The 15,115-nt window shown below is 39.4% G+C and overlaps 1 protein-coding gene across 1 annotated transcript in view; it reads right to left on the bottom strand.

Annotated features, from left to right (window-relative positions):
* Nucleotides 1–15,115, bottom strand: part of LOC133607805 (L-threonine ammonia-lyase) — a 44,466-nt gene that overhangs the window by 10,296 nt on the left and 19,055 nt on the right. The window contains exons 4-7 of the mRNA XM_061962773.1: nucleotides 10,102–10,343; nucleotides 5,905–6,070; nucleotides 5,202–5,301; nucleotides 2,675–2,750 (exon numbers count right to left, since the gene is read on the bottom strand). Of these exons, the coding sequence (XP_061818757.1) occupies nucleotides 2,675–2,750; nucleotides 5,202–5,301; nucleotides 5,905–6,070; nucleotides 10,102–10,343 (584 nt within the window). The remainder of the gene's footprint in view (nucleotides 1–2,674; nucleotides 2,751–5,201; nucleotides 5,302–5,904; nucleotides 6,071–10,101; nucleotides 10,344–15,115) is intronic.

Genomic DNA, 15,115 nt, shown 5'->3' with positions numbered 1-15,115 from the left:
CAAGTATTGAGTATTGTACATGCTCATATTTTTCATTTTCATACTTTTCAGTTGGCCAACATTTCTAAAAATCCCTTTTTTGTATTAGCCTTACACAATATTCTAATTTTGTGACACACGGAATTTTGGATTTTCATTTGTTGCCACTTCAAATCATCAAAATTAAATGAAATAAACATTTGAATGCATCAGTCTGTGTGCAATGAATAAATATAATGTACAAGTTACACCTTTTGAATGCAATTACTGAAATAAATCAAGTTTTTCAAAATATTCTAATTTACTGGCTTTTACCTGTATACACACAGCCCGGCCCCGGCCAAATTGCTTTAACCCAATGCGGCCCCCGAGTAAAAAAGTTTGGGGACCCCTGGCCTACAGACTAAGCACCGGCTCAAACATTTGTCGGGGAAACAAGCACTCAAGCAGCACTCATAGCAGACGCAGACGAACTATGTCATCAAAACAAGTATGCCTGATAGCAAACATTCAAACCTTTCAAAATGCGCTAGCTTGATGCTAATTTATATTGGCTTTTCCATAGACATGCTATTGATTAATACTGAGATAGGCTCCAGCACCCCCCGTGACACCGAAAGGAACAAGCGGTAGAAAATGGATAGATGGCAAAACAACTCAAGTGTACATTGAAATCAAACGGCCCACGGGAAGTCACAAGTTAAAAAAAATACAAAAAATACATGAATATATATATATATATATATTTTTTTTTTTTAATTCTTATTTTAAATCTATCTAATCCATTTTCTACCGCTTGCAAATTTTCTTAACCCAATGCCGGCCCCAATTCAAAAAGTTTGGGCACTCCTGACTTAAAAACGTTGTATGCTCAACAGAAGACTAGACTGACACATTCATCTTGATGGCAAAGACTGCTTCCTGGCTAGGGAACACACCATATACACTTCTGCCATCTAATGTCTTGGAATTGCAATTACATGCAAAGTCTACTACGGTATATAATACTTGCAAATGACACTTAAAAGTGTAAAAAAAACAAGATATAACAACTGGACAGCACCGTTGTCATTATCAGCTCACTGTTAAATGTTAAACAACAAAACAGACAAATTAACATTCATCAGTGTTTGAACACACGCAAAAGTGCCCAAAATTGGCACCACTGAGTACTGGTATTGGTTCCCAGCTAAAGGGAATTGGTAATGAGAAATGTGAAAAGTCTTATAATACATATTTACAATGATGAACATAATTATAAATACATACCATGGAGTGAAATTTGAGATTTGAGATCGGGGTAACCAGACGTATGACAATTAGCGTATTTGCTCCGCACGGTCAATAATTCCAAAGATTCCCATCATGTATGACGCTAAAGGAGTACATCTTGCATTGATGTCGTCATTGTCTGCCGTACTTCTTTACAGCCAGGTGGGGGCGCAGTTCTGCCGATGGTGTTTGTTAGTTTAAAGGTAAAATTGCATAGCAGGGATATTCAACAAAATAGTTTTGGGGGGCACATTTCCTGAACGCTAAGGAATGGGGGTGTTGTCACTATCAGTCTTATATACATATAGCGTCCTCTACAGTAGACATTTGATGTTGGTCTATTTATTTATGAGTTACAGGAGCGCTCTGCTGTTTTTAAGGACCTTCTGCAAAAAAACTAGTCAAAGATCACCATTGACATCCCTGTAGCTTTGCAAACATTTTAGTCCCTCACAAATTGTTTTGAACTGAACTCACGGGCCACCAATGGAATAGTAGAAATTGTGAAAAAGAGAGGACCTAAAACGGAACCTTGGGGAACACCACTAGTATAACTTACGTTGTTGAACAAATAAATATTGATTGCGTCTGAAGTAAACAAGCTACAGCAACACCTCACAGTACGAAAACAATCTAACTGCCAAAAAGGAGAGGAGTTAAGGGGGTGCCTTGAGGAACGCCTCAGTTATGTAAGTCACAAGTTTGGACCCCAGTGTTCAATGTTTGTTAGCACCCCAAAATGTCAATGCAATGATCTGCCAATGTCTTTACAGGGGTCCAAGTTCATCTATACAACAGGAGTACTCTGGTGTTTTTAGAAATTTGCTGCAAAAATGTTTGTCTCCCAAGTTTTGATCTGAACTAGGGGGTGGATGTGGCCCTCGGGCCGCCAGCTGAATAGCCCTGCTCTATAGCACAGAACATCTTATATTTTACAGTGCGTGGTAATGTCAAATTGGGTATGAATTACCATGAATTGATTAACGTAGAACCCGACTTAACAAGTTGAAAAACTTATTCGGGTGTTACCATTTAGTGGTCAATTGTACGGAATATGTACTGTAATGTGCAATCTACTAATAAAAGTTTCAATCAATCAATGCATGATATTTTTTCTCAAAATACGATAATCCAAGAAACTGGTACGATGGTTTGGCCTTCCCCACCTGGCAACACTGTTTAAACTGAGGTGAGTGTTTTGTTGAAGTAGTAGTCAAAGGTATGGACACACTTGCTCATGTTATTGAATGAGAAAGTGTTTCCAACTTGGTATGATTGCATTCGGTTAACAGTCCCAGTACATTTACTGTTTAGTAGCGTTTTACTGTGAATAATGTACATTTGCATAGTACTTTATGGTAATTGACATGGATATCTAACATTCGATGAGACTACATGAAACCGTAGCCTTGTTGTGGACTACCTGACGGAGATGACTTTATCCACAAGTCTCTTTGCCAGCTGGAAGGTGTTGATGCCGAGCGAGTGCTCCATGAGATCTGACAACACACAAGACAGCAACATATGTTGTGTTACTACAGCAAAGACAAACTCGTGTCTCCAGCGTCTGCACAGAAAATACAAACACTTCTAATATACAGTACAGGCCAAAAGCCTGTACTGTATATTCGCCTATTCAATGCGTTTTCTTTATTTTCATGACTATTTACATTGTAGATTGTCACTGAAGGCATCAAAACTATGAATGAACACATGTGGAGTTATGTACTCAACAAAAAAAAGGTGAAATAACTGAAAACATGTTTTATATTCTAGGTTCTTCAAAATAGCCACCCTTTGCTTTGATTACTGCTTTGCACACTCTTGGCATTCTCTCGGTGAGCTTTAAGCCTACGTGTGAAGTAAAAAAAACATTTCAGGTGACTACCTTTTCAGAGACTGCCAAGAGTATGCAAAGCAGTAATCAATAGTCATGAAAGTAAAGAAAACGCATTGAATGAAAAAGTGTGTCCAAACTTTAGGCCTGTACTGCACAGTTTGACCACACTGATAATCCCAGCAGGCACTAGACATTAAAACAACATTGAGAACTTGTTGAATTAGGTCCTGACGTTGAGCAACTCAAACATAACGTCCCTCCCCCCACCACATCCCACCTCCCCGGATTGTAAATAATCAAATGTATATACTTGTTCTTATGCTTTCTGAGCTCACCATGTTCACTGCTCGCTGTACATATCCTACCAAGTCAGACATACACTGTTTCAATGTCCATTTATCAGATGATATAATTGTTGATGACCGAAGTGCTGATATCAACCCAACCTAACCCCCCCGCCCCAACCCCCTCCACATCCCACCCCCTGGATTGTAAATAATGTAAATAATTCAACGTATATACTCTGATGATTAACTTGTGTGATGACTGTATTATGCTGATAGTATATATTTGTACCATGAATTGATTGACGTGGACCCCGAAAACAAGTTGAAAAACTTATTCGGGTGTTACCATTTAGTGGTCAATTGTACGGAATATGCACTCTACTGTGCAATCTACTAATAAAAGTCTCAATCAATCAAAAAAGCATTGTTGGGTTCTAATGTTGATTTGACCATAGAATTTTGGTCATTTCCCAACCAATATTCTACAACACAAATACAACGTTGCATGCTTTTTGATGACGTCTGTTCAGTGTCAGAATGTGACGTTGATTTGACCTTTGAAATTCGTTCACTTCCCAACCAACAACGTGGATCCAACATTGGACATCAACGTTGTCTCAATTTACAAATACAACTATTTTGCAACGTTGTTTCAAAGTCCGTTTTAAAGGACATGTCTGTATAATCAACGTTGTATCAATGTCGTGTGCCTGCTGGCATAAAGCTACTCTGCTACGTTTAGACAAGGCAACTTTATTTGTATAGCGCTTTTCATACACAAGGCAGACTCAAAGTGCTTCACAGACAACAAAGTGAAATGAAAGAAAATAAAAGCAAAATTTAAATGCAGACAATAAAAATAAAAACAGTGCGGACGTTAAAAGTTAAAAGATTAAAAGATTTAGCTGAAAGCTAAGGTGAACATAAAAGTTTTCAGTCTAGTTTTAAAAGTAGTGAAGTGAATTACATTTAAAGTAGTCCGACTTGGGGAAAGTCTGACATCTTCAGGAAGTTTATTCCAGCTATTTGTTGCATAGTGACTGAATGATGCTCTCCCTTGATTTGAGTTTACTCTGGGAACCGCTAACAGATTGGTCTCAGAAGATCTTAGTGATCTAGAGGGCTTATATAGTGGGAGCATATCAGTGATATACCGTACTTCGGCCCTAGACCATGTAGTGATTTATATGTGAGCAGGAGGATTTTGAAATCAATTCTCTGATGTACAGGGAGCCAATGTAAGGATTTAAGAATTGGTGTAATGTGCTCACATTTTTTGGTCTTTGTTATAACTCTAGCAGCAGCGTTCTGAACAAGCTGTAGCTGCCTGACAGTTTTTTTGGGAAGACCTGCAAGGAGACCATTACAATAGTCTAGCCTACTGGTAATAAAGGCAAGTACAAGTTTTTAAAGTCTTGAGCTGACATGAGCCCTCTAAGTCTTGTTACATTTTTGAGGTGATAGTAGGCCGATTTTGTTACTGATTTGATGTGACTGTCGAAATGTAAATCAGAATCTAAAATAACCCCAAGATTTCTGGCTTTATTTGAGGTTTTCAGGGACAGTGATTGAAGGTGTTGGATGACTTTAAACCTTTCTTTTTTAGCACCAAAAACAATTATCTCAGTTTTATCTTCATTTAGTTGTAGGAAATTTTGGCACATCCAGTGTTTGACTTGCTCAATGCACTGGCACAGAAGATCTATGGGGCGATAGTCATTTGGTGATAGCGCTACATAGATTTGGGTGTCATCGGCATAGCAATGATGGTCAATGTTATTATTTGGCATGATTTGTCCTTGTGGGAGCATATAGATGTTTACCTCCGTACAGTCTGCTACTGGGGCTGCTATGAAAGTCTTTGACGGGACCGTCTGTCTTCAGAGATTGATGCAGCAAAGGGAAACCTTCAGGTTCTATTCCCTGTTGAAGAAAGCACACACACACAACACAGACACACAGCATTGTTTAGAACCACACATACATACACCTGGAAATATCAGAAAAATACTACCACTTCATTTGTCCTCACAGAAGCTGAGCTGTGTACTCTTCAATGTGTTGCAGGATTGTGTATTTATGCATCTTTACTTCTTTGATCACAGAGAGACAATCTATCACCTCTAACAGCCCCCATGTGTTTTAATGCAAGGCACCACGAGCCAGGAGAGTATTATACATGACAAAGGATAAGAGGCTCTCATCCCTTCCCTCCACTGCAAACAAACGTAAAGCTGTCAGAGTTGCAGCAGTGGGCAGACAACAGCAGCAGGGAAACGGGGAAAAACATCAAATATGTTTATCTTGTTAAGAAAAGCCAAGCTGAATGAAAAACATCCGTGGCTCAACACCAGAGAAATGTAGGAGGCGAGCTGCAATGTGTCTCTGCAACAGGAAGCAATGGTTTCTGGGAAATGTGACCTCATTTTGGCGGCGCACAATCGAAGCTGCAAAATGAGCCGATTCATCACATTTTGATACAAGTTCATATATTCTTTTCCTCCCCGCCTCTGACCGCGGACTTACTATGACAAGAACGTGTGTGTTGAGATGCTTGATGGCTGCAGCCGTGCCCGCCAGCAGGCCGTACCGTCCAGCTGCAGGCACCAACACTGCATCAAGTTTGGCTACTTGCTCGTAGATCTCCATCCCCACTGTGCCCAGTCCTGCCAGGTAGGTCGCACTTTCATCTCTGAACAGAAACAAATCAAAGAGAGTAGATGAATGCTGATTAGTAGTGATTCAGGCGTGCCTAACATGTGTTCTCATGCGGACTTCTGACATACATTTAAATGGTTATTTCCAGCAATACATATAAAATGCCACTAGGTGACAGTATAGCTCAGCAAGCGCCTTCCTGTTCGGAATTTGAATTGTATTTGTTAACATCTCTTTAGATTTGTGTAAATAATCACATCAAAATATGATAATAACTTGTCGAGCCTTTAAGGGGAACTGCACTTTTTCGGGGAATTTTGCCCATCTTTCACAGTCCTTATGTAAGAGAACAACACATACGTTTTTCTTTTTTTAAAACACTAACTAGTAAATAAATGTAATGGGAGCCGCTCTGTTCTGCCTATAAAGCACTTAAAAACACTTTCATTGTTTTATATATACACTGTGATTATACAGTACCGTATTTTTCGGACTATAAGTCGCAGTTTTTTTCATAGTTTGGCCGGGGGTGCGACTTATACTCAGGAGCGACTTATGTGTGAAATTATTAACACATTACCGTAAAATATCAAATAATATTATTTAGCTCATTCACGTAAGAGACTAGACGTATAAGATTTCATGGTATTTAGCGATTAGGAGTGACATATTGTTTGGTAAACGTATAGCATGTTCTATATGTTATAGTTATTTGAATGACTCTTACCATAATATGTTACGTTAACATACCAGGCACCTTCTCAGTTGGTTATTTATGCCTCATATAACGTACACTTATTCAGACTGTTGTTCACTATTCTTTATTTATTTTAAATTGCCTTTCAAACGTCTATTCTTGGTGTTGGGTTTTATCAAATAAATTCCCCCAAAAATGTGCGACTTATATATGTTTTTTTCCTTCTTTATTATGCATTTTCGGCCGGTGCGACGTATACTCCGGAGCGACTTATAGTCCGGAAAATACGGTATATGTAATGTCGTAACAGGCACATTCATAATAACATGTAATATTTATGTAGTTTGCTCATCTTAAGCATACTCGGCACATTAATATAATAGACGTATCACAACGTTCAATTTTTCTTTCGACAACATCACTGATTACTCACTGCAAACTTCATGAGAGCCAACAAACATAATAAAACATCACTCACTGTACAAAGTCTGCTGTCACTGGGATGCCGACTGTTAGATAGATAGATAGATAGATAGATAGATAGATAGATAGATAGATAGATAGATAGATAGATAGATAGATAGTACTTTATTGATTCCTTCAGGAGAGTTCCCTCAGGAAAATTTAAATAGGATGTTAAGATGTTCCCATTTAGATGAAGAATGATTTATAATCCTCGCAAATAGTTAAAAAAAACAAACAGATGTGTACAAACCAGCCTCTTTTTAACCATCTGCAGTCCCTTTCAAGGTTTCTGATTACGGCCAATGGGTTGAGTTTTTTCTTGCCTTGATGTGGGATCTAAACAGAGGATGTCGTTGTGGATTGTGCAGCCCTTTGAGACATTTGTGATTAAGGGCTATATAAATACATTTGATTGATTGTTTTACGTTGGGTCAAGGGGGAGGAGTCGCAGCCCCACTTTACCGTGTAGCTCTTGCTTGGTATACATGTTCGCCCCGGTGTAAACTATTTGCTTGCCGGACAGAATTGCTATTGCGACATCCAGTGGACACATTTAGAACAGCATTCTTATCTAAAAAATGCAGCTCAATTTTACACTTGGCAAACTCCTCTCGCGGGCCGGATGGAACCTGTTCACGGGCCTGATCCAGCCCGTGGGCCGCATGTTTGATATCACTGATCTAGAATAAACTTTCACGAGCTACGAGGATAGAACGCAGCTCAACAGTTGATGATGTCAATACAATACGCTGCTAAATGTAGGTCCTCAACATTAGCGCTTATAATAACCATCGCTAATACTTGGTTATTATTCAGGTCACAAAATGTAAACGGAGTATTGTTGGCAGTTTTTGGATGGTTATTTAGAGGGCATTAATGGCGGAATAAACACAATAGACGCAATGACAACATGGCTTCCCTTGGCTCCATTGTAAGCAGACTTTTATTTACGTTTATTTACTAGTTAGAATGCATTTAAGGATTGTGAGTGATAGACAAAATTCCAAAAAAGTGCATTTCCCCTTTAAGGAATAGACTGTGTTAGACTTGACTGAAGGGTAAAAGCCACATTTTAGGAAATTAGCTTTTGCATTCATAATGTTACGTTTGACAACAACATTCAATTCCCCTCATCAGTCTGGTCAGATGTGAGGTCTGCATATGTCAAGCTATAATTAAATGTGTCTGAGGTAAATATTACAGGGAAAAGCGGACCACCAATTCCTACAATCACTGCAGTCCATAATTAAGGCATCAAGAAACATTGTGAGAAAACCCAGCAGGACCACAACAGTATAAAAACTGCAGAACAAAACATTTAAAGCTCTACTGGAAACTGGTGTGCAACGTGTGTTATGCTAAAAGCTAACACAAGGGCCTGATATACTAAGATCTACATAACTTGTGCTAAACAGCATAAGCAATCTATGAAATAGTGTGTACTATCTGTGGGCGTGTTACGTGTGATTTACTAAGACTGCGCATGCAATTGTACAAAAATGTGGTGCAGACCCCCTATTTTAAATGAGGATTCTGCGTGTACTGTACGGGTCATCACCACGGAGACACTCTCATTTATGTTATCATGCTCCTACCTGTAGTGTTTTGCTGTTTTTTAAAACACGCAGGAGACATCTACCACTTTTTATGGGCATTTTAGAAGCAATTCTGCAGTGAATCTACTGTACATTGACATTTTTTTTATTATTGCTAAAGGGGCGCTCATTGGAGAGAGGCTTCACTTATTGAGCTCTAGAAGTTGAAAAATGCTACTTAAAGAAGTTGTTTTCATATAAGATACCGTATTTTCTGCACTATAAGGCGCACCTAAAAACCTCCAATTTTCTCAAAAGTGCGCCTTATATATGGACAAATATTGAGCCACAACAGGTCTCGCAACTACGGGATGCATAAAGTAACCCCAGCCTCTACTGTAGCGTCTATTCTATGCGCCTTATAATGCTGTGCGCCTTATATATGAACAAAGTTTTAAAATAGGCCATTCATTGAAGGTGCGCCTTATAATCTGGTGCGCCTTAAAGTGCGGTATATTTTAATAATACATATTTTATGTGAAAAAAACCGAACGTCATTAAATAATACTAAAAGACACCAAAACGCATCATTTGAATTTGTTTTAACCAGCCCTTTAAGTACTAAATGATACAATTATATTAATGAATAGACAAAGTGTCTAATATTTTTTATTTTTGACCATCCAAAATGTTGACGCACACACGTAGGACGGAGGATTCTCGTTTGTCTGTGCAGCGCGAGAGCAGATCCTGCAGCCGTGTGTTGTATTTTTACTTTGCAGGTCCTTCTGAAGCATACCAAATACAACGAGTGTTGATAAATCACATTGCACGTGCTAAATAATTGTATTTGTAACTTCTCCTCGCAGTACTGTGGGTGTTTTGATGATCAGCATATATTTTGCATATTATTGACGACAAAGACGCAAAATGGATTGCACGCCTTATTCTGCTCACTTAAGAGACGCAATCGGGGACGGCGTGGTGCAGTGGAAGAGTGGCCGTGCGCAACCCGAGGGTCCCTGGTTCAATCCCCACCTAGTACCAAACTCGTCATGTCCGTTGTGTCCTGAGCAAGACACTTCACCCTTGCTCCTGATGGGTGCTGGTTAGCGCCTTGCATGGCAGCTCCCTCCATCAGTGTGTGAATGTGTGTGTGAATGGGTAAATGTGGAAGTAGTGTCAAAGCGCTTTGAGTACCTTGAAGGTAGAAAAGCGCTATACAAGTACAACCCATTTATCATTTAACATTTAATCCACTTTGCACACGTTTAGTAGATCAGCTTTGCGTGTGCAAGTTGGCACATGCTTTAGTACACGCAAACCTTTAGTAGATCAGGCCCGAAGTGTAGTAAAATGTTGACTGACTCTTCAAGGTAGAGGTATCCATTGTTTGCGGCCAAATGGCGGGCGTGGTTCTGTGAATCATGGCCGGTGCTGCCGTAGGAGATGACCATGGCGCCGTAGTCTCTGTAGATCCGAAGACGAGGTGAGGAGCAACATGAGGGCATGATGGCAAACACGGGGATCTTCAGCTCCACTGCATGATGTGCCACAGCCATGGAGAAGTTACAGTCGGTGGCAACAATCACACCTTTTCTCTGCTGCTCCTGAAAATACATGGAACAACTCAAAGGTCAAATTATTTATTTTTTATTGCATCCACACATCGCTGGTGTCTGTCTTTCAGTCTTTCTAATACAGTAAATACTGTATATTTCATATTTAATACAGAGCAGGGTGTTATGATCTGCTGCCCGGATCATAGTTTGTTTATGTTTTCAAGTTATGTCTGTTTTCAGCACCTTGAGTTTTTTTGTTTTCAGTTGCCATGACGGCAGATTGTACACACCTGCCTCTGGTTAGTGTTCGGGACGCGCACCTGTTGTCCTGGCGCTAATCAGAGGGCTATTTAGTCTTTGCCCTGGCCTCACTCGGTCTGGCTTCCTAATTTGCTGTATGCAACTGATGACGACTATTTTGATTCCTGCTAGCTTTTCACGCTATGCTATTTTTGCTTGCTAGCTCCCACGCTAGTCCCTTTGTTTTTTTGCCTTCCGTGCTATGAGCACGTTTTTGTTTGTTCCCCGTATGATTTATATCTTAAATAAATAATTTTCCTACCTGCAAGCTGTGCCCGAAGCCGTCTGCATCCCTGGGAGAACAATATCCGCATCACCATGCGACCACAGGGATTCAATTCATCTATAAGGATGTGTTGTTTTTTGCGGCCCTCGGTGGTCACGTTAATTCATCAAATTAAGCCATACTTGCCAACCTTGAGACCTCCGATTTCGGGAGATGGGGGAGGGGGGGCGTGATTGGGGGCGTGGTTAAGAGGGGAGGAGTATATTTACAGCTAGAATTCACCAAGTCAAGTATTTCATATATATATATATATATATATATATATATATATATATATATACTGTATATACAGGTAAAAGCCAGTAAATTAGAATATTTTGAAAAACTTGATTTATTTCAGTAATTGCATTCAAAAGGTGTAACTTGTACATTATATTTATTCATTGCACACAGACTGATGCATTCAAATGTTTATTTCATTTAATTTTGATGATTTGAAGTGGCAACAAATGAAAATCCAAAATTCCGTGTGTCACAAAATTAGAATATTACTTAAGGCTAATACAAAAAAGGGATTTTTAGAAATGTTGGCCAACTGAAAAGTATGAAAATGAAAAATATGAGCATGTACAATACTCAATACTTGGTTGGAGCTCCTTTTGCCTCAATTACTGCGTTAATGCGGCGTGGCATGGAGTCGAAGAGTTTCTGGCACTGCTCAGGTGTTATGAGAGCCCAGGTTGCTCTGATAGTGGCCTTCAACTCTTCTGCGTTTTTGGGTCTGGCATTCTGCATCTTCCTTTTCACAATACCCCACAGATTTTCTATGGGGCTAAGGTCAGGGGAGTTGGCGGGCCAATTTAGAACAGAAATACCATGGTCCGTAAACCAGGCACGGGTAGATTTTGCGCTGTGTGCAGGCGCCAAGTCCTGTTGGAACTTGAAATCTCCATCTCCATAGAGCAGGTCAGCAGCAGGAAGCATGAAGTGCTCTAAAACTTGCTGGTAGACGGCTGCGTTGACCCTGGATCTCAGGAAACAGAGTGGACCGACACCAGCAGATGACATGGCACCCCAAACCATCACTGATGGTGGAAACTTTACACTAGACTTCAGGCAACGTGGATCCTGTGCCTCTCCTGTCTTCCTCCAGACTCTGGGACCTCGATTTCCAAAGGAAATGCAAAATTTGCTTTCGTCAGAAAACATGACTTTGGACCACTCAGCAGCAGTCCAGCTCTTTTTTTCCTTAGCCCAGGTGAGACGCTTTTTGCGCTGTTTCTTGGTCAACAGTGGCTTGACACGAGGTATGCGGCAGTTGAAACCCATGTCTTTCAAGCGTCTCTTGGTGGTGGATCTTGAAGCACTGACTCCAGCAGCTGTCCACTCCTTCTGAATCTCCCCCACATTTTTGAATGGGTTTTTTTTCACAATCTTGACCAGGGCGCGGTGATCCCTATCGCTTGTACACTTTTTCTGACCACAGTTTTTCCTTCCCTTTGCCCCTCCATTAATGTGTTTGGACACAGAGCTCTGAGAACAGCCAGCCTCTTCAGCAATAACCTTTTGTGTCTTTCCCTCCTTGTGCAATGTGTCGATGGTTGCCTTTTGGACAGCTGTCAAATCTGAAGTCTTCCCCATGTTTGTGTAGGCTTCAGAACTGGACTGAGAGACCATTTAAAGCCCTTTGCAGGTGTTTTGAGTTAATCAGCTGATTAGTTTGTGGCACCAGGTGTCTTCAAAATTTAACCCTTACACAATATTCTAATTTTGTGACACACGGAATTTTGGATTTTCATTTGTTGCCACTTCAAATCATCAAAATTAAATGAAATAAACATTTGAATGCATCAGTCTGTGTGCAATGAATAAATATAATGTACAAGTCACACCTTTTGAATGCAATTACTGAAATAAATCAAGTTTTTCAAAATATTCTAATTTACTGGCTTTTACCTGTAAATAAAGAAATACTTGACTTTCAGTGAATTCTAGCTATATATGTTTATTATATATATATATATATATATATATATATATATATATATATATATATATATATATATATATATATATATATATAATAAGAGAAATACTTGAATTTCAGTGTTCATTTATTTACACATATACACACACATAACACTCATCTACTCATTGTTAAGGGTTGGATTGTCCATCCTTGTTCTATTCTCTGTCACTATTTTTCTAACCATGCTGAACACCCTCTCTGATGATGTGTTCTGCATCGTCTCCTTGTTGTGTGCGCAGTTGTGCACTGCACTCTCTAAAAGCCCTAGATGTTATTGTTACATATGCATGTACAGTAGATGGCAGTATTGTCCTGTTTAAGAGTGTCACAACATTGCTGTTTACGGCAGACGAACTGCTTTACGGTAGACGAAAACATGACTGCTGTTGTTGTGTGTTGTTGCCGCGCTGGGAGGACGTTAATGAAACTGCCTAACAATAAACCCACATAAGAAACCAAGAACTCACCCTCCATCATTCTACAGTTATACTGTGATTGGGCAGGCACGCTGTTTATATTGTGGGAAAGCGGACGTGAAAACAGGCTGTCGACACGTCACCCAGGTCCGCATGGAGCTGGAGGGGGTGTGGCCTCCAGCTCCGGCTGAATTTCGGGAGATTTTCGGGAGAAAATTTGTCCCGGGAGGTTTTCGGGAGAGGCACTGAATTTCGGGAGTCTCCCGGAAAATCCGGGAGGGTTGGCAAGTATGAATTAAGCAAATGACAGAGTACAGTTGTTGAAGGATTCAGACGTGTTTGTTTGTGGATACTTTCTGCTTCTGCCTGGGAGACTTTGTATCTAAAAGTAATATTTAAATATAGCTATTGGATACTTGTTTAAATTAACAAATGTTTTATTTTAGACTGCAATAAAATACAACATTACAAAAGTCTAGCTTGTGTGCTTAGCTGTCGTGTAGCTGCGAGCTACTAATAGCCCATAGCCTACTATGTTTACCTTTTGTAAATGACTTCAGTAAAGTACAAGAAAAGACCAACCTTGTGTGTTTATTGGAGGACATTTAGATGTTGACTGGCTCTCCATCTTTACATAAGTAAACGCACTGCAGAACTGTTATTATCAGAGCGTATATCGGAGATTTTTGATGTAAGCCGATATCGTCTGTCACTTGTTTTTACATTTTTTGCTGATATCGGAACAATATCAATATCGGAGTGGGACACCCCTACTTTTTACATAAAGCATTTAACTTATTGTCATAGAAAATATAACAAAATCCAGGTTGACAGTGTGCCATGTATCATGAAAAACTTCTACAAGATCTTCAGTTGGACACAAATAACAGTGGTGTGCCGTCAGGGCCAACAAGGCCTTCGCTGCTGGCCTAACATAACCAGAAATCATGATCATAGTTACAGATACAATAATTTCTTTATTTACTTTCCCTAAATATCTAAAAATATTCATATTCAAATCATGATCATAGTTACAGATACAATTATTTTTTTATTTACTTTCCCTAAATATCTAAAAGTATTCATATTCTCTAACTTATAATAATAATTCACCCCTATACAATATCCTACCCTAATAACCTACTGTGCAATATTACCCTTCGAGTGCAATACGTCCGACACAGATTGTTATTTATTGCTCCGGTACTCTTGTCTTCTTCTGTATATTGTACAGTATTTTATATTCCTATAGTGTTTTGTATATTGTACAGGATTGCTTATTATTCTTATTGGATAGTAGTCTGTTTATTTCAATTTTCAGTTTTTTTCTTTATTGCCTGTAGTGTAATTTATTTTATTTTATTATTTATTTATTTTCACCCCATATTTGTTCCCACTACCGCACCTTAAGTTGGAGTCCTTAATCTCGTTATATGCAAATATAATGACAATAAAGTCCATTCTATTCTATTCTATTCTATATTATCTTCATGTCATATTATGCTCCTTCCAGTGCTGTTGTTTTTAGTTTTAGTTTGTATCCAATCAGAATTCAGCTAGCTTATGTTGCCATGCTGTACCAAATCTGTCCGAAGCCTTCAGAATCAACAATACCCATGCACTGTAAGCTAACGGGCACATACAGGTGATAGATAATTGCGATAGCCAATCAGATCACGAGTTGTTGTCAGTAAGGCCTTCTAGATGGCCTCACGTTGAACGTGACATTTACGCGTCCTGTGATTGGATACTCATCGGGACCGTTAGCGGATGAATTTGAGAACACATACAGTTGATGGACAGTTGTGATAGCCAATCAGATCACAAGTTGTTGACAGTAGCCTATCTG

The sequence above is a fragment of the Nerophis lumbriciformis genome, linkage group LG02 (assembly GCF_033978685.3).
Source record: "Nerophis lumbriciformis linkage group LG02, RoL_Nlum_v2.1, whole genome shotgun sequence".
NCBI lineage: Eukaryota > Metazoa > Chordata > Actinopteri > Syngnathiformes > Syngnathidae > Nerophis > Nerophis lumbriciformis.
The sequence above is the reverse complement of the archived record's forward strand: the minus strand, read 5'-3'. Positions and strand labels throughout refer to the sequence as shown.